Source organism: Pan troglodytes, chromosome 9 (genome assembly GCF_028858775.2).
Source record: "Pan troglodytes isolate AG18354 chromosome 9, NHGRI_mPanTro3-v2.0_pri, whole genome shotgun sequence".
Lineage (NCBI taxonomy): Eukaryota > Metazoa > Chordata > Mammalia > Primates > Hominidae > Pan > Pan troglodytes.
In genome coordinates, this window is record NC_072407.2 from 66,253,971 (window position 1) to 66,281,034 (window position 27,064).

General features: G+C 51.8%; 1 protein-coding gene across 4 annotated transcripts; it reads left to right on the top strand.

The window, feature by feature from the left end:
- Positions 1-1,200: 1,200 nt before the first annotated feature.
- On the top strand, positions 1,201-19,887 carry NAA40 (N-alpha-acetyltransferase 40, NatD catalytic subunit). 4 transcript variants are annotated; one of them, XM_522044.9, is made up of 8 exons: positions 1,201-1,620; positions 8,400-8,495; positions 9,512-9,564; positions 14,807-14,902; positions 14,976-15,134; positions 15,325-15,408; positions 16,544-16,621; positions 16,910-19,887. In XM_522044.9, exons 1-8 carry the CDS (start codon positions 1,615-1,617, stop codon positions 17,049-17,051), a joined length of 714 nt encoding a protein of 237 aa, XP_522044.3. In that variant the 5' UTR covers positions 1,201-1,614; the 3' UTR covers positions 17,052-19,887. The 4 variants fall into 4 exon arrangements, with proteins under 4 accessions (XP_522044.3, XP_009421601.1, XP_016776618.1 ...); XM_016921129.4 differs by lacking the exon at positions 1,201-1,620 and adding an exon at positions 1,808-2,051; XM_009423326.5 differs by lacking the exon at positions 9,512-9,564 and having other exon boundaries at positions 1,356-1,620.
- The last annotated feature ends 7,177 nt before the right edge of the window (positions 19,888-27,064 follow it).

Consider the following 27,064-nt stretch of genomic DNA (forward strand, 5'->3'; position numbering starts at 1 on the left):
TACAGGCGTGAGCCACCGCGCCCGGCCGAGCCTGTATCATTTAACTTACTATGTATATTACCTATTTATTTCATCTATTATCGGTCTCCTCCTTCTAGGATACAAGGGTGGTGCCTATTCTGTTTCTTATTGTTGTTTTCCTTGCTGCTTGGAACAGTGCCTAGCATACAGTAGGCACTGGATAAATGTTGTTGAGGCCACCACTGTACTGAGCACTAAAGTTGGAATAATGAGGCTAAGCACAGTGGCTGACGCCTGTAATCCTAGCACTTTGGGAGGCCAAAGTGGGAGGATCGCTTGGGCCCAGGAATTTGGGACCAGTCTGTGTAACACAGTGAGACCCCATCTCAACAAAAAATAAATAAAAATTGAGCTGCGTATGGTAGTGCACACCTGTAGTCCCAGCTACTCAGGAGGCTGAGGCGGGAGGATCGCTTGAGCCCAGGAGGTCGAGGCTGCAGTGAGCTGTGATTGCACCACTGCACTCCAGCCTGGGCGACCGCGAGACCCTGTCTCTTAAAAAAACAAAAAGATGGAATAATGAGCAAAACCTGAAAAAGTCCATGAAGCTTAAGTGTTGGGCAGCATTTCACTAATTTTCGTGTCGAAGCATTTCACTAATTTTCGCTCCCTACCTGGGGAGCACTGGGAAGTGAAGACTCTGGCTCCACCCCTGGAGATTCTGGGGGAGGTTGGCAGGGGTGTGCACACTGCGGAAGCGCCCCCGGCGGTTTGGATTCGGGTCACGTGCGGGTCACTCCGGTGTGCTGGGGATGGGTTGAAATTAAAACTTTCCGGGATGCCTGGTGTTCACGCTAACAGCACTATCCACTCTCTCCTAAACAGTGCTTACGTGCCCGTCTCCCCTCTAAACCCTGAGGTGTGGCGCTGAGATGGCACCTCGCTCCTTTCTGTGCCCCCTGGGCTCAGCACCGCGTAGATGCGAGTTAATTTTTATTGAGAGCGTGAATGAATGAGGGGGAATGAATGGTTAGAAGACGAATGAATGAGTAACAGAACTCTAGTTAGAAAAGGAATTTCAAGAGTCAAGATCTGGAAGGTGGGAAAGTTTCCAAAGACTTCCGCTACGCGCGCTAGGGCTCTGGAGGGGCAGGTACTTTAGAGGTCGAGACGCTATTGGCCGCCTGGGAAGGTGGCTGTGCCGCCGGCTGCTACGCGCGGGGCCAAGGAGTCGCTGGCCGCAGGGGAGGTGCTGCCAACCACCCGGCCCCCAGCGGCGCGCGACTCCTGGGTGAGCAGCCAGGCCTGGCGCCGCCGTTGCCATAGTTACAGACGCAGCCCTGCGAGGGGGCGGGCTCTGGCTGCACGTCATTCCCGGCGCGACGCTCCTCCGCGCTCCCGCCTCCTCCTGGTCGGAGACCCTCGGCCAGCCTAGCGGGCGCTCCACCTGCGCGCCGGCTCCCCGCTCTCCTACGCCGGTTCTGCGCCGGCGCGGTACGAGGGCGCGCGGGGCGGGGGGGGGTGGGGGGGCTGCGAGGCGCATGCGCGTTGCAGGGCCCGCCGCTCTGCTGCCGCCGCTGTTGCAGCCGCCGCCGTTGCCGCCTCCCTGCCGGCAAGTGTGTGAAGAAGAAGCTGAGCGTTGTCGCCGCCGCTATGGGGGTGAGTGAGGCAGAGAGAGGAGATGGGAGGTCCAGGGGCGCTCCTCGCTACCCTCTCCCCCTTTGTTCTTAAACCCCCCTCTCACGTGACCCCGACCCCCTCCAGCCTCACGTGACCCCGACCCCCACATGACCCGACTCCCCCATTCTAAGGGTCCCTACGCTAGGCCTAGCCCGGGAATCCTCTGGAGAGCCCCTGGTCCGGGGCCCCACCCCCTCGGCGCCCCCAGCGTCACGCCCGCCCCTTCCTGCTTCGCGGACCCGTTACCGGCCTCCCCACCCCCGTCCCCCGCGGGGACCCTGGGGTTAGCTTCCCGCTCCCCCAGGGTCACTCATCACCTGGCTGTCACCAGCTTCGTCGCTTTTCACATCCGAGGTCAACCCTGGCTTGGAGGGAATTGAGGCCCAGAGAAAAGAAGGCGCCTAGCCAAGGTCATATTGTCGGGGGCGTCAGACCCCACCTTGGGCCTCCCGAATCCCAGTCCACTGCGCTTCCCGTTACTCGAGTCTCAGCGAAGCCGGTTCCCCTACACTCTTTCGAAACCTCTCCACCAGGTTCCTGCTGCTCCTGATAAACACAGCCTTCCTTTCCCATAGACTCCTGCCTTCGACGCCTCCTGGTTGCAATGAAATGGTTCTTATGACCGCTTGGGTTGTTAGGGGTTTTGGTAGTGCAGGTGTTTTTTGCAAGGGGAGGGCTGTGCAGGTGTGCGGGGAAGATGCGGGGAGGCGGGGGCGGCGGCCCAGCCGCGGATGGATATTGACCACTTGTTCCGTGCCGGCAGCCTGGAGGTGCATTTTAGTTTACTTTCCCGGGATATAGGGTAGGGCAGAAGTTATTTGCAAGTTTCTGTGCGTTCACCTTACTAAGTCTTAATTACAGCAGTATCAGTCACCCTCCTAAAAAGATAACGCTTTTCCTAGTATTGGCTGTATTCTTTTTTTTTTTTTTTTTTTTTTTTTGATGTGGAGTTTTGCTCTTGTCGCCGAAGCTGGAGTGCAATGGCGCGATCTCGGCTCACTGCATCCTCCTTCTCCTGGGTTCAAGCGGTTCTCCTGCCTCAGCCTCCCCAGCAGCTGGGATTACAGGCGCCCGCTACCATGCCCGGCTCATTTTTGTATTTTTAGTAGAGACAGGGTTTCACCATGTTGGCCAGGCTGGTCTCGAACTCCTGACCTCGTGATTCCCCCGCCTAGGCCTCCCAAAGTGCTGGGATTACAGGCGTGAGCCACCACACAGGCCTATATTAGTATTTACATGGAATTTCCATCACCTTAAGGGAACCCTGACTTTGGAGCCCGAGGAACCTCACTTCCAGCCCCGTCTTCGCTGCTGGTGGTATAATAGTGTGCCAGTGAGTTGGCCTTTATGTGTTTGAATTTCCTCACCTCTGTAATTGGGATGCTGATACCTCCCCCTTAGGGTAGTAGTGAAGATTAAGTGAGATAATGGATGTAGATTGCTAAGGAGGTGTCTCCTAAGTGGTGGCTGTTATTTTTGTCTGTATCCTCAGCCTTAACTTTACTGATCTAAAATGGATTTGTGCTATTTTTAACCCATTGGGTTTGTCCCTACTGTTGTTAACCTAGTTTTTTTTTTCCCCTCACTCCACTATTTATCGACTGAACAAATCAACTTATTAGACAAAAATAGTTGTCTAATCCGTGTCAAAACAGTCATCGTGTTTTAACAAATAGTTTTGGGTATTACGTACTTCATATGTAGAAAACCAAGTCTAGAGACCTTAGGCATATTTAACCTAAATTTTGGTGAAAGGTCCTAGACACAGCCATTGTTGAAACTAAATGAAACCTGTGTCACTTAGTAACTGTCTAACCAGAAGCAGCCACTGCGGATTAAGCAGAAAACAAGAAGTGTAACATGCCGTTCTAGTTCAACACTTCCTCGTTGGTTGGATTAAAATAGCAGGCCCTCAACACCATAAGACAGGGTGAAGGAAAAAAGAAATATACCCCAGAGATTCTGCGATCCTTGCTTCCTTTAGGGCCTCAATCTTATACTTTACAGATGTGTTTCTCACATGAGACCCTACAAAGTCTCTTCTGGCCTAAAATTCACAGTAACAGAGAGACTTGAATTCTCCTCCCTGAAACAGCTGGAACCGTCTCATCACCCTCATTCCACAACTGTGGGTGCTGGGGAAGTCATCATTCCTTGTAGTTACCCTGTGGCAGAGCCTGGCCTCAGGCTGAGTGAGGCTTCAGATGGAGCGCTTTCTCTTCAGTTGCCACACACGTGTCCTAGTTGCCACACTTGTGTCATCTTTCAGGAGTTAGAATTTATATTTCTCTTGCTTCACCAAAAACAGGTTCTTTTTGGATATTGGATAGTATATGGGGTGGAGACATTGATACTGAAAATCTAAGAGATGCCAAATTCTTTTTCTGAAAAGTGGCTCCTCCTCCCATCTGGATGTTTCTTTTCTTTTCTTTTCCTTTTTTTTTTTTAGACGGAGTTGTGCTCTTTTTGCCCAGGCTGGAGTGCAGTGGCACAATCTCAGCTCACTGCAATCTCTGCCTCCCAGGCTCAAGTGATTCTCCTGCCTCAGCCTCCCGAGTAGCTGGAAGTACAGGTATTCTCCTGCCTCAGCCTCCCGAGTAGCTGGAAGTACAGGTATTAACCATCATGCCTGGCTACTTTTTTCTGTTTTTATTAGAGACAGGGTTTCACCATGTTGGCTAGGCTGGTCTTGAACTCCTGACCTCAGGTAATCCACCCACCTCCGCCTCCCAAAGTGCTGGGGTTATAGGCATGAGCCACCGCGCCCAGCCTGGGTGTGTTTTCTTTAATTTGTCTTTATGACCCCTTCCAGTCGTAGAACTGTGTGTGGAGTTACTTTTTCAATGGGAATAGTAAGGGGAAGAGTTTTACACTGCACATGGAAACATTTATGTAACACTTTATAACAAAAAATGCCATATACATGTGATTGTGACATGGTGGAAGGAGCATGAGTTTAGGGTTCAAACGTGGATTTGGATCTTGGATGATTCATTCAGCAGATGTGAACTGAGTATCTGCTGTTTGGTGAGCACTGGGTGAACATAGCCAGATAAAGCGGATCTACCCTCACCTCATGGGGAGAGTCGGAGGGAGTGGGAGGAAGAGACCGCTTTGAGAACTCTCCTCACCGCCTCTGTGACCCTGCAAGTTCCTTAAACTCTCTGTGCCTCAGGTTTCTCATCAAAGAAGTAGTCACACCTACCATGCTGGGTTGTGAAAAGTAAAATAGATCACCTTTATTAAAGCACCGGCAGAAGATCTGAGGGAGGTCTTTGTAAACAGAAGTCCCCTCCTGCGACTGTTGGTGTAGACATTGCGAGCCCCATTTTATGGAGAAGAAAACTGAGAGAGAAATTTTGAGCAACTTGCTGAAAAGAGCTTAAGTAACTTGCCTGAAGTCACGCAGCTAGTAAGTGAAAGAGCTGAGAATCAAATCCAGGTCTTTTGATTCAAAATCCCGCACTCTCTTTTTTTGTACAAAGCTCCCTTGGAAAAGACACTTAACCACAATGAGCTTTACTGTTCACTGTGCTTATTATCCATTTTAATTAGGAGCATTTTCCTGTGTCCCTGTAGGACAGCCTTACCTCCACAAGGCAGGGGCAAAGCTAATTGGAACAGTAGGAGACCACTTTTCCTAGTGCGGCCCCTCCCTGCCTGTCTGGCCCAGCTGGCTGCACCCTGCCTTCTGCCCCATGGGCAGGCAGCGGAGCTCGTAAGGGGTTCTTGAGTTATTGCGGTCTCAGGCCATGGCAGCTCCAGGCCTTGCTCTGAGGATTGCCAGGTCTACATGAATGAGCCCACAAATCTACTAGAGGCCCGGCTGGCCCTCCTGCTGCTTGTTCTTGGGAATTACTGCTCATGCTTAGAAGTGAGATGGAGGGAACCCAGGCTTCAGTGCTTTCTGGGTTCTGGGCGTTACCCTTGCCCTCCAGCACCTTTGATCCCTGAGCCCTGTATAAGAGAACAAGCATGTAGGGTGGAGTAAGGGAGCTTGTACCTGCACTGAAGGTGTGCTGGCTTCTAACCTGCCCTTACAGCTCCAAGAGGCCAACGTTTGTACCCCCATCTTCATGGAGATGGAGTTGCTTTCATAAGTCATTCTGGGGGTGTCAGGAAGAGCATAGGCCCAATCTGATTGACGCCAAAGCTCATGCTCTTCTGCCCCATGGTGCAGCCCTGGACACCTTCCATCCGACGCTTCTCTGTCCCTCACCTCTGCCTCAGTGCAGAGGGTAGAGTGTATAGCGGCACTGTGTTGGCACGCTGTTACCAAACCAGCCAGGCAATGAGAAAGGAGTTGCCGAGTGGTTGCTGAGGGCTTCTGAAGCCCAGGCCTTATCGTGGCAGGGTGCAAGAATCTTTGTTGATGACCAAGTGGAAGTCCACTATGCAGGACATAGGCGCCTCAGTAGGGGACAGTGTGGCCAGTGGAACAAACATGATCTGCAGCCCATCCCTGGGATTGAGTCTCCCCTCTGCCCTTTATTCACTGCAGAACTGAGTGGTCACATTGTCTCTTCAAGCCTCAGTTTCCTATTGTGTAAAGGGAAGTGATAGTTTCTGCCCTGATAATTGAAAGCATAACCTAGGCCGGGTGTGGTGGCTCACACCTGTAATCCCAGCACTTTGGGAGGCCAAGACAGGAAGATTGCTTGAGCCCAGGAGTTTGAGACTAGCCTGGGCAACATAGTGAGACTCCCCCATCTCTAAAAAAAATAAAGAAAAAAAAAGAAACATAATGTTTGTAAAGGTACTTTGCAAGCCTTATCTCTGTGTTGTCTTGAAATCTAAATTTCCAGAGAAAAAGATGAATGCTCTAAACCTGTCCATGGTAGAGGGAGGCTAGTTCTGTTCCAGGAGTCCAGCCTTATGAAGACAGTCCATTCTCTATTTTGTTCCTTCCTCTAGGGAGGTAAGATATGAGATCTTGCCTGTGTTCCACAGCGCTCAGCCATGAGATAATTAATAGCTGGTGTTGGTAGAGTTTGTGGCTATAAGAACAATCCCTGTGAGTTCCTGGTATCTGAACTCCTTTCTTCTTGGTTGATTAAAGTAGGAGGTAAGCAGTGTCATTCCTTGGAAAATAGTGGGTAGAACTGATTCTGAGAACTTCCCCAGCATCTGGTTTTTCAACTCATGCAGAAGGTTAATCGCTCTGAGTGTCCTTTCCTGGGGCCAGTCCGTGTCAGGGCTAGATGTAATTGGGAGTTGTCAAACCTCTCCAGAGAGCTCAGGGAAAGGAGGGGTGTTGGGGGGGAGGTGTCAAAAGAGGCTGCTCTATTGGTAAAAAGCAGAGCCAACTTACCAGTGCCTTTGGGATGCCTTCTGGGGACCAGCTGGGTGGTGCATGCACTCTGCATGCCTGTGCTCTCTTGTTGTCCTGGGGAGAGAGAATGAGAATAGCCTTTTATTGAACACATACTATATTAACCCTCATAAGGACCCTCAGTCATCAAGCCAGGGGAGGCTCAGAGAAGTGCTGTGCCTCGTCCTAGCACTGCAGAGGGTGGAGAGCAGGAAGAGGCTTTGGACAGCCCTGGCGCAATGGCTCACGCCTGTAATCCCAGCACTTTGTGAGGCTGAGGCAGGCGGATTACTTGAGGTCAGGAGTTAGTGACCAGCCTGGCCAACTTGGTGAAACCCCGTCACTACTAAAAATACAAAAATTAGCTGGACATGGTGGTGCGCGCCTGTAATCCCAGCTACTTGGGAGGCTGAGGCAGGAGAATCGCTTGAACCCAGGAGGCAGAGGCTGCCGTGAACCGAGATCTCACCACTGCATTCCAGCTTGGGTGATAGAGTGAGACTCCATCTCAAAAAAAAAAAAAAAAGAAGAGAAAAAAGGAGGTTTTGGATGAGGCCTGCCAGGTGTCAGAGCCTGGCTCTTGCCATGTGTTACCTGGCTTTTCACAATAGGGTGAGCGGGTCTTAGGCCTGAGAGAATCTCACGTCGGCCTCAAAACAGGACCTGATCTAGGAGCAGCTGTGGGCAATTTGCCATTCGCTGCTCTATGCCAGGAGAATCACCACTTGCTGCTCCTCTGCTGCCCCGCTGCTGACTGTGTGCCTGCAGCTTCGTCTTGCTGGCCATGTGTCATCTGTGTCCTGAGGTGAACCCTTTGGGCCCCTGCCCTCTGCCCTGTCACTGGGTGTGCCCTGTCACTCGTTGGCCTTAACTGAGCAGGGCTTCTGGGAATGGCTCTGTGTCCTTGAGTCCGAACACGGTGGCCCCCACTTGAAATGAGACCCGGCTCCCACAGGAGCTGTGGCCAACCAGATCTTTGTCTCCCAAAGCTGGAAGACACCGAAAAGGCTTTGAATAAACTTAGGAACAGCCGTCAACGGCTACCTTAGATGCTGTCTCCTCCCTGAAGCGGTCTTCAGTGTGTCTAAAGTTGGGTGTTCCCTCCTTAGGAGGGAGCGGGTGAGTGAATATTTACTAAGTGCCTGCTGGGGGCTGGCCTGCTGCAGGCGTTGTCAGCTGTTTCGCTGGGTCCCCACAGTGTCTGTGTCAGGATGGCCAGTGCTCTTTCTGAAGGGAAGCTGAGAAGTCTGGTGACCTCTGAGGACTCCCCACTACAAAATGACCTGCTTGGGTCTTTCCGCCCCTCCAAATGTGTGGCAGCAGAGGTGGGAAATTTCTCACTGCTGGGCCAGGCCTGTGGATGCAGGGCCCTTCGATTCCTTAAAGGGAAAGTCAGTGCTTGATTGGCCACAGCCATTCCAGCTAACGTTGCTTTTCCCTGTTGCAGAGAAAGTCAAGCAAAGCCAAGGAGAAGAAGCAGAAGCGGTTGGAGGAGCGAGCAGCCATGGATGCCGTTTGTGCCAAAGTGGACGCTGCCAACAGGGTGATTCTCCCTTTCTTCCCAGTCCCTGCCTCCTGGGACTTCAGCTTGGTTTATAATTTGACTTATTTTGTCGCCACCCTGTGGCAGAATTGTGACACTACCCACCCACACCACCTCTGCCTCCTTGCTGTGCAGGGAACTGAGCTCATAGCTGTGTGTTGGAAGTTGGCGCCAGCAGTTGGCCCAGGTGTTTGGGAAAATGTGGATTCCAGTGAAGTGGCTGCCTCCCTGTGGATCTTCTTCCTTATGAATAGAGGAGGATCTAGATAATTTTTTTTTTCTTTTGTGTGAGACAGGGTCTGACTCTGTCATCCAGGCTGGAATGCAGTGGCACGATCTCGGCTCACTTCAACCTTGCAGCCTCTGCCGCCTGGGCCCAAGTGATCCTCCCACCTCAGCCTCTCAATTAGCTGGGACTATAGGTGCCCACCACCACACCCGGGTAATTTTTGTAGAGACGGGGTTTGGCCTTGTTGCCCAGGATGGTCTTGAACTCCTGAGCCCAAGCATTTCACCTGCCTTGGCCTCCCAAAGTGCTGGGATTACAGGCGCGAGCCACAGTGCCCAGCCCCTGCCTCCATTTAGTATCCCATTTTTTGGTCATTCTTTTAACCCACTCATAGTAAACACTCATTTATAAGGATGTGGCTCGGGGGCTTGATTTTCCATTTGGAGTTGTAACCAGGTAAAGTCAGTGTGCAGCAGATCAGGTAGCCTCTTCTTTGGGTTAGCTGTGCTGTGAGCAGGTTGTATGCCCACAGGCTAATGAGGTCTCCTCTTGCCCTGTCAGGTGATGCCAAACTTAACTCTCCTGGGCCTTTCCACCAAAGCCTTCCTCGCACATGTGACTTCAGAGCTAGGCAAATGGAGGGTTTTGGGAGGCTGCTCCTGGTTCTGAAGTTAGTCTCCCGTTGTGGGTCCCCACAGCATCCCACTCCAAGACAACAGCTCTTGGGATAGGATCTGCACCTCCGCCCCACTTGTCTGTGCTGTTCCTCTTTTCTTTCCCTCCACAGCTTGGAGACCCTCTGGAGGCTTTCCCAGTGTTCAAGAAATATGATAGAAACGGGTGAGTCACATTGAGCATTACCAACTGCTGTCTCCTTGAGTGTCTTCAGGAATTCCCTTTCCAGAGTAGGCTTCCTCAGACACAAATTTTCTCATTGTTCTTCATATTTACGAAAAAACAGGGCTGGGTGCGGTGGCTCACGCCTGTAATCCCAGCACTTTGGGAGACCGAGGTGGGTGGATCACATGAGGTCAGGAGTTCAAGACCAGCCTGGCTAACATAGTGAAACCCCATTTCTACTAAAAATACAAAAAATTAGCTGGCATGGTGGCGAGCGCCTGTAATCCCAGCTACTCGGGAGGCTGAGGCAGGAGAATCACTTGAACCCGGGGGGCAGAGGTTGCAGTGAGCCGAGATAGCACCATTGCACTCCAGCTTGGTTAACAAGAGTGAAACTCCATCTCAAAACAAAACAAAACAAAACAAAAGCAGAAACTGACTCGTGCCCTCTATTGATATAAAATCCCCCAGGTAGGGTGGCAGAAGAATCCATAAATGAGCAAAGATTGCACTTAATCTCAGACTGATGTCTCTTTAGATAAATTTTTCTTTTATTTTTTGAGATGGAGTCTTGCTCAGTCACCCAGGCTGGAGTGCAGTGACGCAATCTTGGCTCACTGCAACCTCTGCCTTCTGGGTTCAGCCGATTCTCCTGCCTCAGCCTCCCAAGTACCTGGGATTATAGGTGCGTGCCACCACACCTCACTAATTTTTGTGGGTTTTTTTTTTTTTTTTTTTTTTGAGACGGAGTCTCACTCTGTCATTCAGGCTGGAGTGCAGTGGTGCGATCTCGGCTCACTGCAACCTCTGCCAGGTTCAAGCAATTCTCTGTCTCAGCCTCTCAAATAGCTAGGATTACAGGCACCTGCCACCACGTCCAGCTAATTTTTGTATTTTTAGTAGAGTCAGGGTTTCACCATCTTGGCCAGGCTGGTCTTGAACTCCTGACCTCATGATCCACCTGTCTCAGCCTCCCAAAGTGTTGGGATTACAGGTGTGAGCCACTGCGCCCAGCTAATTTTTGTATTTTTAGTAGAGACGGGGTTTCACCATGTTGGCCAGGCTGGTCTCGAACTCCTGACCTCAACTGACCCACCTGCCTCAGCCACCCAAAGTGCTGGGATTACAGGTGTGAGCCACCGCGCCTGGCCTGATGTCTCTTCAGGACTGATTATTCTCTCTGCAAAGAATCATTGAGCTGAAACAAACTTGGAAAATTATCTAGGCTGACACTCACATTTAATGCATGGGAAACTGAGGCCCAGAGAGTCAAATGAGCTTTCTGAGTTCATGGAGTTTCCCCTGACAGCTGAGGGGCTTTTAATTTCCAATCTAGTGCTCTTTCCCTGAGTATACAGTATAACTGTTAAAAGCCAATTCCTGGCTATTTGGCCCTGAACAAATTACTTTTCTTCTTCTTTAAAAAGAAAAATATTTGCTGGGCGTGGTGGCTCACGCCTGTAATCTCAGCACTTTGGGAGGCCGAGGCGGGCGGATCACGAGGTCAGGAGATCGAGACCATCCTGGCTAACACGGTAAAACCCCGTCTCTACTAAAAATATAAAAAATTAGCCAGGCATGGTGGTGGGCGCCTGTAGTGTCAGCTACTCGGGAGGCTGAGGCAGGAGAATGGCGTGAACCCGGGAGGCGGAGCTTGCAGTGAGCCAAGATTGCGCCATTGCACTCCAGCCTGGGCAACAGAGCGAGACTCCATCTCAAAAAGATGTATATATTTTTTGGTAGCGAAGGGGTCTTGCCTATGTTGCCCAGGCTGGTCTCAAACTGCTGTCCTCAAGTGATCCTCCCACCTCGGCCTCCTAAAGTGCTGTGCCCAGCTGACCCTGAACAAATTACTTAACCTTTCTGTTCCTCAATTTTCTAGTTAAAAATGGGCCTGGGCCAGGTGTGGTGGCTCATACCTGTAATCCCAGCACTTTGGGAGGCTGAGGTTGGAAGGATCGTTTGTGCCCAGGAGTCCAAGACCAGTCCTGGCGACATAGGAAGACCCTGTCTCTACAAAAAAAAATTTTTTTTAATTAGCTGGGCATGGTGGCACATGCCTGTATTCCCAGCTACTGAGAAGGCTGATGTGGGAGAATTGCTTGAGCCTGGGAGATGCAGGCTGCAGTGAGCCATGGTAGCAGCATTGCACTCTAGCCTGGGTGACAGCAAGATCCTGTCTCAAAACAAAACAAAAACACAAAAACCAAAAATGGTTCTAATAATAGTACCTTTCTCATGGAGTTGTCAGGAGGATAAGATGTAAAGTGTTAGTTCCTGCAGCATAATAAAAGCTAGATAAGTGTTTGCTGTTATTTTATTTTAAAATTTTATTTTAGATTCGCGGGGTACATGTGCAGATACACTGTGTAGTGGTGGGATTGGGCATCTAGTGTACCCATCACCCAAATAGTAATCATTGTACCCAATAGGTAAATTTTCAACCCTCACCCTGTTTGCTGTTACTATTACTGATCTAGTTAACTATAGGCTCTGGAGTGAAGGCCCCCTCACGTTTTTTTGTCGTTTTGGTTTCTAAAATAGGAAGTATAATCTGCCTTACCTGAGATGCTGTTGATGAGTTGTGCTTCGAGAATGTAACATCTTGGCTTGGTGATAAACTGGGGCTCTGGGGGATTGAATTGTAGCTGGGCTTCTTAGTAACTCTACTTGGAGAAGTCACTCATATTCCTCAAGCCTCATTTTCTTACCTGTCAAATAGGATGATGATGCCAAACTTGCAAGTTTTTTTTTTTTTTTTTTTTTTTGAGGTGGTGTCTTGCTCTGTCACCCAGGCTGGAGTGCAGTGGCGCCATCTCGGCTCACTGCAAGCTCAACCTCCCGGATTCACGCCATTATCCTGCCTCAGCCTCCCGAGCAACTGGGACTACAGGCACCCGCCACCACGCCCGGCTAATTTTTTGTATTTTTAGTAGAGATGGGGTTTCACCGTGTTAGCCAGGATGGTCTCGATCTCCTGACCTTGTGATCCGCCCGCCTCGGCCTCCCAAAGTGCTGGGATTACAGGTGTGAGCCACCGTGCCCAGCCAAACTTGGAAGGTTTTTTTTAAGGAAGAAAGAGAATATATGCAGCTCAGTAAGTAGCAGCTGGTATGAGGTTTTTTTTGTTGTTTTTTTTTTTTGAGACAGAGTCTCGCTCTGTGCCTAGGCTGGAGTGCAGTGGCACGATCTCGGCTCACTGCAGCCTCCGCCTCCTGGGTTCAAGTGATTCTCCTGCCTCTACCTCCTGAGTAGCTGGGACTGCAAGTACATGACATCACGCCCTGCTAATTTTTGTATTTTTAGTAAAGACGGAGTTTCGCCATGTTGGCCAGGCTGGTCCCGAACTCCTGACCTCAGGTGATCCACCTGCCTCAACCTCCCGAAGTGCTGAGATTGTAGGCGTGAGCCACTGCGCCCGGCCTGGAAAGTCTTTTGACATACTTTAGATATCCCATATTGTGATATCTCATAGTGTTTTCGTTTTTGTTTTTGAGACAGAGTCTCGCCCAGGCTGGAGTACAATGGCATGATCTTGGCTCACTGCAACCTCTGCCTCCCGGGTACAAGCAATTCTCCTGCCTCAGTCGCCGGAGTAGCTGGGATTACAGGCACCCGCCACCACGCCCGGCTAATTTTTTGTATTTTTATTAAAGATGGGGTTTCACTATGTTGGCCAGGCTAGTCTCGAACTCCTGACCTCATGATCCGCCCGCCTCGGCCTCCCAAAGTGCTGGGATTACAGGCGTGAGCCACTGTGCCCGGCCTCATAGTGTTTTCATATTCCATATTCCCATTGACTTCCAGAAATATGGAATAGCTCCAAAACAGGCATTGCCAGCCAAGTCTGGGCTCCTCTGGTGCCTTGAATTTTGTGTGGTTCCTGTGGTTGTGATCTTACTTTCATGTACTTTAATGGAGAATTCGTACCTGCAGGTGAGCTTTGGACATTTTATAGTTAAGATAGGTGCAGTGCTGTGTTTGGGCAGCTGTGATGGCTAAGTGGGTGATAAAGGAAGATGCTTCAGGGGCAGGGAGTTCTGAATTCATAAGGCTGAGTGTGGTGTGCCAGTCAGTAGAGGTGATGGGATTCCAGTGCGTACATCCTCTGGGGGTTGTATCAAAGGTCACTGAAAGGTATTGATATGGGAGCTCTTTAAAGGCTTAGAGTTTGCTGACTCTAGTCCTTTCAGAATGTAGTGCTATCTAGGGAATGTGATTTCACAGATCAGTCAAGGAGTTTAACTGTTTTTTACTTAAATTTCATTTAGAAACAGATACCTTAGCACTTACGGCATTTGTGGGTTTAGAAAAACAGTGTTGGGCTGAAGCCTGCTTCACCCGTTTTTTTTGTTTGTTTGTTTGGAGACAGAGTTTCGCTCTCACTGCCCAGGCTGTAGTGCAATGGCACGATCTTGGCTCACTGCAACCTCCGCCTCCCAGGTTCAAGCGATTCTCCTGCCTCAGCCTCCCGAGTAGCTGGGATTACAGGCACCCACCACCATGCCCAGCTAATTTTTTTGTAGTTTTAGTACAGACGGGATTTCACCATGTTGGTCAGGCTAGTCTCGAACTCCTGACCTCAGGTGATCCATATGCCTTGGCATCCCAAAATGCTGGGATTACAGGTGTGAGCCACCATTCCTGCCTCAATCTGTTTGATCAGCTGAGAGTATCCCCCCTGCTCAAATGAGGCAGGCAGGACTCCTGGGGCGGGGTGGGGCGTGTTGAGCCGTAGTCTTCTCGAAGGACCTAGGGTCACCCAGTGGTTTTGAAGGCGCAATTGGTAGATAAGAGGAATGGGGTCCCATGGGAGCCTAGTGAGGAGTCAGCTCAGAAATTACAGCAACAGGAAAAATGCCTAAGGGCAGGAACTAAATAACGGAAGACATGAGTGTTTATAACAAAGTACAGAAGAGACAGAAAAGGTAGAAAAAGAATAAAGAGAGAGCAGAGAGGGACAAGAAGTTTACAAAGTGCCGAGGCAGATTAGGACAGCTTGGGGAGGCAGGAAACGGGCCTTGTGGTTGGGGGGTGGGCCGTGTGGCCACAGTTGTTAATCTCAGCCTGAAAGACTTTGTTCCTGCACCTTCTCTAGTCATGCTGGGGCAGATACAGGGTTGGCTTTTCTCTGTGCAGTAACTGAGACTGGGCCTTCCTCCCTGTGATTCTGAGGGAGGAAAAGCAGTGCCCTGGCAGGAGTGCTGTAACCAATTCCGTACACGTCCTGTCCTCTTCTCAGGTTGAATGTCTCCATTGAATGTAAGCGAGTGTCTGGACTGGAGCCAGCCACTGTGGATTGGGCCTTCGACCTGACCAAAACGAATATGCAAACCATGTAAGCTTGTCCTGACCAGGGGAGCCTAGTTCCTCTCGCAGCTTTCCCGTCTGACTGCTCCCAAATTCCCCAGGTATGAGCAGAGTGAGTGGGGCTGGAAGGACCGAGAGAAACGGGAGGAAATGACAGATGACCGAGCCTGGTACCTCATCGCGTGGGAAAACAGCTCCGTCCCTGTTGCCTTTTCTCACTTCCGGTTTGACGTGGAGTGTGGGGATGAAGTCCTGTACTGGTAGGAGCCATGGCTTGGGGGAGGTAGGGGAGAGAGACCCTGGTGATGGTCCAGGCACTCCAGCCAGGTGACAAAGCCCCTGGACCTACCTAGGTCTATGAGCTGCCAAGGACTGCAAGCTCCTCTGCCAGACCTTACAGCCTCTTCATGTCCCATCCTGCACGCTCACCTCTCTGCTTTCTTCACCTAGCTATGAAGTGCAGTTGGAAAGCAAGGTGCGGCGGAAAGGCCTGGGGAAGTTCCTCATACAGATCCTGCAGCTCATGGCCAACAGGTAAGGCCTCCCTTCTTAGGAGGCCCATATAGCACTCAGTTGGAAGGAGCTGTCACTGAGGCACTTGCCATTCTTTGAGCCTTGTTGGAGGAGGAGGCTCATAGGCATGTTTTGGGAGAAAGGTGTCTTAGAACCCTCTCAGTAAGATGCTCCCTGCCTTATTATGACTCCAGATTTTGTTTGTTTAGCTCAGTGCAGTGAACATCTTTTTTTTTTTTTTTTTTTTTTGAGACAGAGTTTCACTCTTGTTGCCCGGGCTGGAGTGCAATGGCGCCATCTTGGCTCACTGCAGCCTCCACGTACCAGGTTTAAGCAATTCTTCTGCCTCAGCCTCCCAAGTGGCTGGGATTACAGGCGCGCACTGCCATGCCTGGCTAATTTTTGTATTTTTAGTAGAGACGGGGTTTCTCCATGTTAAGGCTGGTCTCGAACTCCTGACCTCAGGTGATCTACCTACCTCAGCCTCCCAAAGTGCTGGGATTACAGGCATGAGCCACCACACCGGGCCAGTGAGCATCTTTTGAGTTTCTAATCTCTGCCACCTTCTGTACCGAAGTAATGGTGCTACAGAGAGGAAGTGGGAAACATCCTTGCTCTGGAAGAAGCCAGTCTGGTCAGGGCCGATGCCTGTGCAGTCTGATCAGCCTGTGATGGGGGAAGCAGTGAGTGCTGTGTGGGGGTCCAAGACCTCCAGAGGCTAGAGGCCAAATTCAGGAACACTCGTGTGGGTGAAAGGGAGGTAACAGACAAAGGCAGAAAGGAAAGGAAGCATGACCTTAGTCTCTGTTTCTTTTCTTTTTTGAGACAGGGTCTCACCCTGTCACCCAGGCTGGAGTGCAGTGGTGTGATCATATCTCACTGCAGCCTCTACCTCCCAGGCTCAAGTGATCCTCCAGCCTCAGCCTCTGGAGTAGCTGGGACTAAAGGCACATGCCACTATACTGGGCTGATTTTTTTAAATTTTTAAATGTTTTGTAGAAATGGGGTCCCACTATGTTTTCCAGGCTGGTCTCTAACTCCTGGGCTCAAATGATCCTCCCACCTTTGCCCCTCAAAGTGCTGGGATTACAGGTGCATGCCACCATGCCTGGCCATGTTTCTCTTTCTAAAAGGCGTTTGCTCTGCTTTCTTCCAGCACACAGATGAAGAAAGTTATGTTAACAGTATTTAAACACAATCATGGTGCCTACCAGTTCTTCAGAGAAGCGTTGCAGTAAGGAGCTGGGTGTGGGCCCTTCTGGGTGGTAGGTGGGCCTGCCCAGGGCCATTTTTCTGGTCCTGGCCCCCACTCATTCTGATGCCTGAGCTCATGGTCCAGTGGTCCATGGGGGTTGAGGTTCAGGGAGATGGTGTGGCAGTGCTCTCTGACTTGGTCCACTGTCCACCTCCTGCACCCTCATCCTAAGGGTCTCATCGGTGTGGCTGGTAGAAGAGTTCTCGGGCCAGGGAGGAAGGCACTCAGCTGCCTGCCACCAACCCTTTTCTCCTGCCTGCCTTGCAGATTTGAAATTGATGACTCTTCCCCCAGCATGTCCGGTTGCTGTGGGGAGGATTGCTCCTATGAGATCCTGAGCCGGAGGACCAAGTTTGGGGACAGCCATCACTCCCACGCGGGTGGGCACTGTGGTGGCTGCTGCCACTGAACTCTCAGAGCCACTTTCAAGTCACAATGCTCTCTCCTAAGGCCTTTCCTCTTTCCTGGTCTCACTGTTCACCGGGTGTCCTCAGAGCTGTGGCCTCCCCAGCCCTGCATGTGCCAGGCTGCGCCCTGAGAGCACAGAACCTTGGGGAGAAGTGGTATGAGCTGCTCCTCCTCTCCTAGGAGACCAGAGTGCTAGAAGGGAATGAAAGGGAGAGGGAAGAGTAGGTGGGGCCGGGCAGTGAAGCTCATCCTCCACAGTGGCTGCCTCCTCATTTGGCTCCTGGGGCCTGCAGTGGAGGTTCTCGCACCTCTGCAGCCCCTAGATTCCTGGCAACTTCCCCTCCCCTGACACATACACACTTGGACAAATGGAATGTTTATGTCCACCTTTATGAAAGTTCTGGAGTCCTGGGTCTGGGGTTTGCTGATCCCCAAAGAGGAACACACTGGGTGTAAGATCTGGGTGTAGAGGGCGGCTTCAGAGAGACTCACGCTTGCGCAGTTGGAATTGCTGTTAACGGAGACTGGGAAGATCTTTTGTGCCAAGATGCAGGGAAATGAAGAAAGCTCTTTCCAGCTGTTTTTATGGATTCATGGAGTGGGCTCATGTTGGGACCAGCTGACTCTGGGAGGAAGACTGCCTCTCCATCGCTGTCAGAGAGCCTGAAAGGACCAGGAATGAGGTGTTCTTGGGACCCGCCATGGGGATGATTGCTTCTCTAGGCTCCTGGATGTTGCTGCATTCTAAGCTTAACCTCCTGGTCTCATGGCAGTGACTTGAGCTTTTGATTCATAGAAGAAAGCCAGAGGTTCTGCTTGTTCTTGTCTGCCAGCCCTCATCGTTCTTTCTCCTCTGCCTCTCACCTCTACCCCAAATACCTCTGTTCTTAGTCTCAAGGGGAGAATAACATCAGGGAGCCCCTCATCTTCCCCAGAAGGACTTCTCGTTCCTCATGTAGTTAACTCCGTTGATTTTCCTATCTTGGTGCTGATAGCTCTCTAAGGGTAGGGCACCCCTCCCCACCGCCACCCTCCCTCTTCAGAGAGCCCCCAGCCAGCAGCAGGCCCCTCTGCCTGCACTCCTCAGGCTTGCCCCTCGCTGCCTCAGTGAGGCACTAGTGCCACTGCCGTGGCCCAGCCGGGCCGTAGCTCAGGCTGCAGCAGAAATGCCTCTCAGTGGCCAACAGTTGCTTTTCTCTCTGGTGTCACCCTGTGGCAACAGGCTGGAGCAGGGGAAGGAGAAAGCCTTCCTCTTCTCTCATAGGATAGAAAGGCAGGCTCAGAACTAATGCTCATCCTGATCTCTAGGCCTTGTGCCTCTTCCAGGGAAGAAAAGCCAAATCCTTATCAAGGAAAAAGCACCTAACAGCTCCCTTTGGATATCCCTGAGCTCTGCTGTGGGGAGTATCATAAAGGTTCTAGCCTTCGTGAAGTTGTTCTCCTGGAGGTCTGTTGGTCCCTCTGACCTCAGCATCTGCTCACATCCCACCCTCTGCCCAACTCTGGCAGTCTCTCCTGGCAGATCTCCCCAGAGTGGTCCTTGCTTCTCACCTGGATTCCTGCTTGTGCAGGAGCCTGTGTACACAGGGCCTCCCTCACCCAGCCTGGCCCCTCTGCTGAGCACTTTGCGCTGCTCTTGATGGGCAGCAGTGGGACTGGGAACTCCTTAGAGAGGGCCTTGCAGCTTTACACTGGAATAAGTCTGCCTCTGCCTCTGCCTCACCCTGCTGGCTCCTGGTGGGTTTCATCCCAGGCAGAGTTGACATTGCTGGAGGGGTTTGGTGGACTCCTAAGAATCATGAAACCACAGGAGCATGTTTAGGAAGAGATTTTTCTCTGGTCCCTGTCTCTGAAAGGACACAGATGCTAAATATTTATTGTCTTAGATCATGGATTCCTGATACCTCTCACTCAAGGGGACCAAAAGGGACCCCCCGTGTTCATCCCTTGTAAGGTGAGTTCAGTCTATGTTGTCTCTTTCCAGTCACTGGATGCGTGGCACCAACTGGTCAACAGGTGCTTGGTGCCATACCCTGCTCACCCTAGTCTCTGCAGGCCATGTCCTGAAGGGTTCCTCAGGAGGTCGGGACTAGGGTGGGAGAGGCACTATCTGAGACCCGCAATCACTCGTTGGTCTTGAGCCCATTCATTTCCAAAACATCCATCTTTCTCCACTTCCCCCAGGTCTTGGTTTTGAGAAACAGCAGGCATGGCTGAGTGCGGTGGCTTACACCTGTAACCCCAGCACTTTGGGAGGCTGAGGCAGGCGGGTCACCTGAGGTCAGGAGTTCAAGACCAGCCTGGTCAACATGGCAAAAGCCCATCTCTACTAAAAAATACAAAAATTAGCCGGGCGTGGTTGTGGCCTGTAATCCCAGCTACTCGGGAGGCTGAGGCAGGAGACTCGCTTGAACCCAGGAGGTGGAGCTTGTGGTGAGCTGAGATCACGCCACTGCACTCCAGCCTAGGCGACAGAGTGAGACTCCATCTCAAAAAAAAAAAAAAAAAAGAGAAACATAGCAGGCCTTTTGTACCAGGCTTTTTGTGTTTTGTTTGTTTGGAGCATGTTAAGATTTTTTAAAGATTTTTAAAATTTTAGTTATATCCACCCTATTTCAGGTTATTTTTGTTGGTGTCAAGTATGTATAGGACATGTGAATGGTTCTTTTTAATTTTTTTTTTCAGAGGAAATTTGGAAGATAAACTCCTTGATATATATATATATATATATTTTTTTTTTTCTTTAGCAGCTTGTTATCACTGGAATCAAAGGGAAAAAGTGATCTCTTCTTGCATTGGTTGTATTTGTATGTCACAAATAAAAGACACTTTGTTCAGCTGCTGAGATGGCTTCCTGATGCTGGGGCACCATGGACAGCGTGGATCTGGGAAGCTCTGGACCCTGAGCCTGTCCCAACATTGGGCCCGAACATCAGGAGGTGCATAGCTATGATAGCTCCATGCTGGAGAAAAAACTCAGGCTGTCCGGGGCAAGCAGCCAGAGTTGGGAACAGAGACCAAATGTATGTGTTTGTGCCACTTCCCAGGAGTTCTGAGTAGAGGCCAAAGGTGTTCTGAAGGGCGCCTGCTTTGCATCCTGGAGAGAAAGTCCCAAGCCAGGCCTTGTGACATTTGAAATCTGTGTCCAAACGTAAATTCCAGTGCCCATGTGTGGGAGGTGAATAGACGAGAGTGCTTCTTTCCTCTTTGACTTCATTGGGTTACTCAAAATATTCTTTGTCTCTTAAGATTCCTGCCCTCTTCCATCCATTCACAGAAGACAAGGCTCCAAGGAAGGGGAGCTCATGTCAGGACTGCTGGGGCAGGAGAGTTATGAGCTGGTGGAGGCTGTGACCCCCTAGTGTGACAGATGGAGCTGTGCAGGTTGTTCCCCAAGCAGGGCTCCTGCCAGCCCTGGCCCAGGGGAGCTGGAGCTCAGTACTTTCTGTGGACAGTGGAGGGGCTGCCCCATTGTACTCTGCTTGGTGGTCTGCATCTGCTGGAACGGGGAGCGGGAGACCCTGATCCACATGGAGTGTTCATGCCCTGGCAGAGCAAGCATCTGGGGAAAGAGGAGCCAGGGTCATACCTGTTCCGTGGGTCCCAGCCGTGGCATGTTGTGGCCTCTCCCCTGTGGGCAGGGGCACACCCGCAGGTGGTTTGTGCAGCTGTCTTACCTTTGAGGCCCAAAGAAAGGCAGCACAGCCCTTGGGAAGGGAGAGCAATTTGCCTGGCGAATCACATGGGCAGTTTCCCATGTGACAGAATTCTGCCCGTCAAGTTATTTGTTCCTTGAAGGCTGTGTTTTCATCCCAGGCAGAAACTTCTTGGAATGGCCATCCCCTTGCTGAAGGGTGAATGGCCACAGTTGGAGAGCTTGGGGCCATTCCTTCATCCCTGCCGGCTGAGTGCAGGGAGAGTTGAGGTCTGCACCCATTCCTCCTCCTTCTCCACCTTCACAATGGCCTGGGCCCTCCACAGTGGCTGCTTCAGTGAGGTGTGGTGTGACTTCTGGGGCTGCCCCATGCTGCTGCCACAGCTTCAGTGGGCAGGCGGAGCAAGAGGCACCACCGCTGAGCAGTAGACAGTCCAGAGCCTGGGCTGGACTGAAAGGGACTATGTCCCCAGGGGGAGGGACGCCACTCACCAGATGGTTTCTGCCGCCAGCTTTGAAGGTAGTTCAAACTAGGGGGCAAGCTTTTCTAGTTTTGGCTAGAATACTCCCTCCAAGTGCAGCAGAGGTTGTTCTATACCCCTGAGGACAGACGGGGTCTGGGGAGAGGGGATGTGTTGCTGTGGAGCCTGGTGAACTAATGTGGTGGTGTTACTACCAATCTAAGGATAAATGCCAGCGCCATGGCTCACGCCTAGAGCCCCAGCACTTTGGGAAGCTGAGGTGGGAGGATTGCTTTAGGCCAGGAGTTTGAGACCAGGCTGGGCAACATAGTGAGACCGTGTCTCTAAAAAAAATATATTTTTTGATTAGTTGGGCCTGGTGGCAGGCACCTATAATCCCAGCTACTTGAGAGTCTGAGGCGGGAGGATTGCCTGAGCCTAGGAGTCTGAGGCTGCAGTGAGCCATGATTGTGCCACTGCACTCCAGCCTGAGTGACAGAGCAAACAAGACCCTGTTCTTAAAAAAAAAAAAAAAAAAAAAAAAATTGCAGTCATTGTGTCTTACGCCTGTAATCTCAGCACTTTGGGAGGCCTAGGCAGGCAGATCACTTGAGGCCAGAAGTTCGAGACCAACCTGGGCAACATGGTGAAGCCCTGTCTCTACTAAAAATAAAAAAATTAGGCTGGGCGCGGTGGCTCACTCCTGTAATCCCAGCACTTTGGGAGGCCGAGGCGGGTGGATCACGAGGTCAAGAGATCGAGACCATCCTGGCCAACAGGGTGAAATCCCGTCTTTACTAAAAACATAAAAATTAGCTGGGCTTGGTGGCGCATGCCTGTGTTCCCAGCTACTTGGGAGGCTGAGACAGGAGAATCGCTTGAACCTGGGAGGCGGAGGTTGCAGTGAGCCGAGATCACGCCATTGCGCTCCAGCCTGGTAACAGAGTGAGACTCCGTCTCAAAAAATTAGGTTGGACACAGTGGCTCACACCTGTAATCCCAGCCCTTTGGGAGGCTGAGGCAGGCAGATCACGAGGTGAAGAGATCGAGACCATCCTGGCCAACATGGTGAACCCGTCTCTACTAAAAATACAAAAATTAGCCAGGTGTGGTGGCACATGGTGGAGAATCGCTTGAACCCGGGAGGCGGAGGTTGCAGTGAGCCAAGATTGTGCCATTATACCCCAGCCTGGGCGAAGAAGCGAGACTCCATCTCAAAAAAAGAAAAAAAAAAATAGCTTAGTGTGGTGATGTGTGCCTGTAATCGCAGCTACTTGGAAAGCAGAGGCTGCAGTGAGCCGAGATTGCCCCACTGCACTCCAGCCTGGGCGACAAAGCAAGACTCTCTCAAAAAGATAAATTGAGAGTGAAAAGTAACTTGCTCATGGGCCCAGTAGTAAATGGCAGAGCCAAGATTTGAACACAGCGTAGGAGGTGTTATCCCCGTTTCACAGTTAGGTAACCTGCAGCTTGGGAAAGAAAAGACAGGAGCAAGCCAAGGACACCCACAGCTGTGTACCTGACTAGGTCCCTTCCCTCCCTATGCTGCCTTGCCCCACGGCGACTGTGAGAGGCCCAGCTTCTTCCTGAGCGGGAGCTATGGGCCCCAGAGGCCTCTCCTGCCCCACCTTGCTATTCCTGGTGCTGGGGACAAGGGTGGTGTCTCCTGCTTCTGGCCTGCAATGCCAGGGTATTATGCAGTGCTGCCCTGGACAGGATGTCGGTTTCTGTGATTCCATCTACGTTCCTGGATTCCTACTATGCTGAAGTGAGCAAAGAGAACCTTCAAACCTGTATTGGGGCTTTAGGAGTCTGCTGTGGGTTGTTTTCTTTGTTTGTTTGTTTTCTTGAGACAAGATCTCTGTCTCCCAGGCTGGAGTGCAGTGGCACAGTCAGCTCACTGCAGCCTCAACCTCCTGGGCTCAGGTGATCCTCCCACTTCAGCCTCCTGAGTAGCTGAGACTGCAGGCATACGCCATCACACCCAGCTAATTTTTGTATTTTTAGTAGAGACAAGGTTTCACCATGTTAGCCAGGCTGGTCTCAAACTCCTGAGCTCAGGTGATCCACCCACCTCGGCCTCCCAAAGTGCTGGGATTACAGGCGTGAGCTCCCAAGCCTGGCCCTGCTGTGGAGTGTTAATTCTATTAAGGTGAACATTTAATATTCCCTACGGACTGGCAGGGCTGGGGCTGAGGTCACATCATGTGGCGCTGGTGCTTAGTGCAGGCCACCCCAGTGCTGGAGGGAGGAGGCCCTGAGAAATGGGACCAGGCTGGGAGCCCCCTAAGGGGTGGAGGCTGTTTGACTCAGAGCAGGGCTTGGTAGGCCACAGCTGGGAGATCGGGAGCAGGGTGAGAGCCAGCTGTGGCTGATTTGGCTGTTGAAAGCCAGGCCCTGCACCTCTCTGGGGTCATGCTCTGATACAGGATGACTCTGTTGCAGCAGGTGAGGCTGACGGGTGGCCTGGACACTAGTGGCTCCTGTCCGGCTCCCTGGCCCTGAGCCCCTCAGTGGTGACAAAGGACTAGGCAGCCACGTCCACTGAGGATCGTAGTGAGGTCTCAAGCCGCCAAGTGCAGGCACTGTGGATGGTGTGGGGCAGCACATGCCCTTGAAGTTGGTCATGATGTGGAACTGCCCCCGTGCCTAGCTCGATTCCTGGCAGGTGGGCCACACGGGTGTCACGTGGGAGCTGTGGGGGGACCGCTCCTGTGGCGGCCCCTCTCCTGAATGTTGGATATATGGGATGGGGAAAGGTGGGGTATGTGGCTGGAGGGGTCCAGGGATGGGGCACTCAGGCTAGAGCCCTCTGAGGGTCCTGGCAGTGAGATTGGTGTCCAGGAACATGAAAAAGAGTGGGGACCTGCCCTAAGCTGATCAGGGGTCTAGAAGCAAGAGAGGCCCATGGGTATTGGAGCTATGAGCCCAGGCTAGGGGCTCAGAAGGCAGAGGGGCCTGGATGTGGTTCCAGCCTGGTAGGGGTGAGTCTGGGGGCCAGCCCATGATGGAGGGAAACGTGGCCTGAGAAGCCAGTCTTCACCAAGCTGGAGCCACCGTCCCACACGGGTGCAAATGCGGTGATCTCGCCCTTACCACACAGGGCCGCTGGCTGTGGACTGCGTTCCGGAAGGGGTTAACCACCACAGGCTCTCGGCAGGCCCGCCCAGCCCTCAGCTTGCACCCTTCCCTCCCGCTGCTGGAACCCTGGGGTGCCCCAGCCAGTACAGCTGTGCCTGCCTAGAGAGCAACCCCTCCACCCCCAACCCCGCCCCCGACAGCTGTGTCTGGGCCTGTCGCCTGGATGCCTGGCAACAGCTGTATCCCAGGAAGAGCAAACGCTCCTCTGGGATCCTTGTCTCTGTCCCGCCCCCTCCCTTGACCGTTGCCTGGTTAGGTTTCCCAAACTAGCTCTTCCAATGATGCCGTCTCTCCCTCCATCTTCTCCTGGAGTTTGCATTAGCGCCCCCATTTTGCAGGTGGGGAAGCTAAGGCCCGCGGAGGGAAAGGTACATTCTCGAGGTACCCAGCACCCCAGTGTTAGGCCTGTATCTCCTTCCCCGAGGCCCTTGTTCACCCTCCACCTCTGGGCACTGGACCCTTCCTGCAGCTTCACTAGAGTCTCCTGCTGCTGCCGTCACCCCAAGAGTCATTCCCCACCCACAGGCAGATGAAGAGGCCCCAGCTGCCCTCTGAAAGCACGGGGCTGGCTTCTTTGCATCCTCACCCTGCAGCCCTCCTGGCCAGCCCCAGGGCTCAGTGCCTGGCACCCACCTGATGTGCCAGGAGGAGAGACCAGGCCAGGTAGGGAAACTGGATACCCAAAACTCAGGTTCTTACCAGCTCCAGATCAGATGCTTTGGGAGGTGGCAAGCTCTAGAAAGTGTGCAGAGGAGGGGCAGCTGAGGGTTCTTACCTGCTGGCCCCTCAGGACTGGGGTGCAGCTCCCTCCCCAGGCCTCGCAGTTCCATATTTGGACAAGAGCAGCTGCTGGTCCAGAGCCTTTCATGGGGAGAGGGCCAGGCCTGGGGTGGGGAGACCCAGTGTTTGTCCAGGCCATGTGTAAGCAGTGGGTCTGGGGGCCGCCTCTGGGGTGGGGCACCTGGTATGACAATCAGTGACAGGAAGCCTGGACCAGCTCCCCTACCCATCGCCAAGGCTTGGGATCTATTCCTAGTGCCCCACTCAGGAGGGAACAGGTTGAGCCTGGGGATCAGAGAGACCAAGGGCTCAAAATATTTAGGTCTCACCCCTTAGTAGGGAGGGACTCCCTAGCAAGCAATCGGAGCGTGGGGGCAGTCCCAGGCGGGGGAACTGAGCTCCCCGTCTTTGCAGGCAGCACAGCAGCTGTCCAGGGTGATAGAGGGGGTCCCTGTCCTGTGGAAGGTTCCTGTCACAGAGAGCCTGTCACCACATGGGGCACACCTCCCTCATTGGACCAACAAACCCCCCTCTCCTTGCTCGTTTATTATTTTGAGATGGAGTCTTGCTCTGTCACCCAGCTTGGAGGGCAGTAGTGCGGCCTCGGCTCACTGCAACCTCTGCCTCCTGGGTTCAAGGGATTCTCCTGCCTCAGTCTCCCGAGTAACTGGGACTACAGGTGTGTGCCACCATGCCCGGCTAGTTTTTGTATTTGTAGTAGAGATGGGGTTTCACTATGTTGGCCAGGCTGGTCTCGAACTCCTGACCTCAGGTGATCTGCCCACCTCGGCCTCCCACAGTGCTGAGATCACAGGCGTGAGCTACTGCACCCAGGCTTGCTTACTTGTAAGCAGTAAGAATTGCCCTAGGCTGGGCATGGTGGCTCTCGCCTGTAATCCCAGCACTTTGAGAGGCCAAAGCGGGTGGAATGCCTGAGCTCAGGAGTTCAAGACCAGGCTGGGCAACATGGTAAAACCCTGTCTCTTCTAAGATACAAACATTGTTTTGTAATATATTACAAAATATATATAAAAAAGTATATTATTGTAATATACAAAAATGTTTTTGTAATACAAAAATATATACTCTGCCCAGGTGGGAGGATCATTTGAGATTAGGAGTTCGAGACCAGCCTGGGCAACATAGCGAGACCTCATCTCTACTAAAAATAAAAAATTAGCCAGGTATGGTGGCAGGCGCCTATATTCCCAGCTGCTCAGGAGGCTGAGGCAGGAGAATTGCTTGAACCCAGGGGGCAGAGGTTGCAGTGAGCTGAGATCTTGCTACTGCACTGCAGCCTGGGCGACAAAGCGAGACCCCATCTCCAAAAAAAGAAAACGAGAATTGCCGTATATGGAATCTTGGAAATACAGTAGAGACAGACCAAAAATGACCTACTTTCCCGCCAGTATCTAGAGAACACTAGTGGTCACAATTTGTATGTGTCCTTCTAGATTTTACATGCATATCTATTTCTCTATTTGTCTATTTTAGCAAAACAAGATCATATGGCATGTTATTTTCCCCTGCTTTTTCTTGTCTATTTTTATTGTTATTTTATGTATTTATTTATTTATTTATTTATTTTGAGACAGGGTCTTGCTGTGTCGCCCAGGCTGGAGTGCAGTGATGCGATCTAGTCTCGCTGCAACCTCCACCTTCTGGGTTCAAATGATTCTCCTGCCTCAGCCTCCTGGGTAGCTGGGACTACAGGCACATGCCACCACACCTGGCTAATTTTTTTATTTCTAGTAGAGACGGGGTTTCACCATGTTGGCTAGGTTGGTCTCAAACTCCTGACTTCAGGTGATCTTCCCGCCTTGGCCTCCCGAAGTGCTGGGATTACAGGGATGAGCCACTGCGCCTGGCCTTATTTTTAAAATTTATTTGTTTTGAGACAGAGTCTCTCTCTGTCACCCAGGCTGGAGTGCAGTGGCATGATCTGGGCTCACTGCAGCCTCTGTCCCCCAGGTTCAA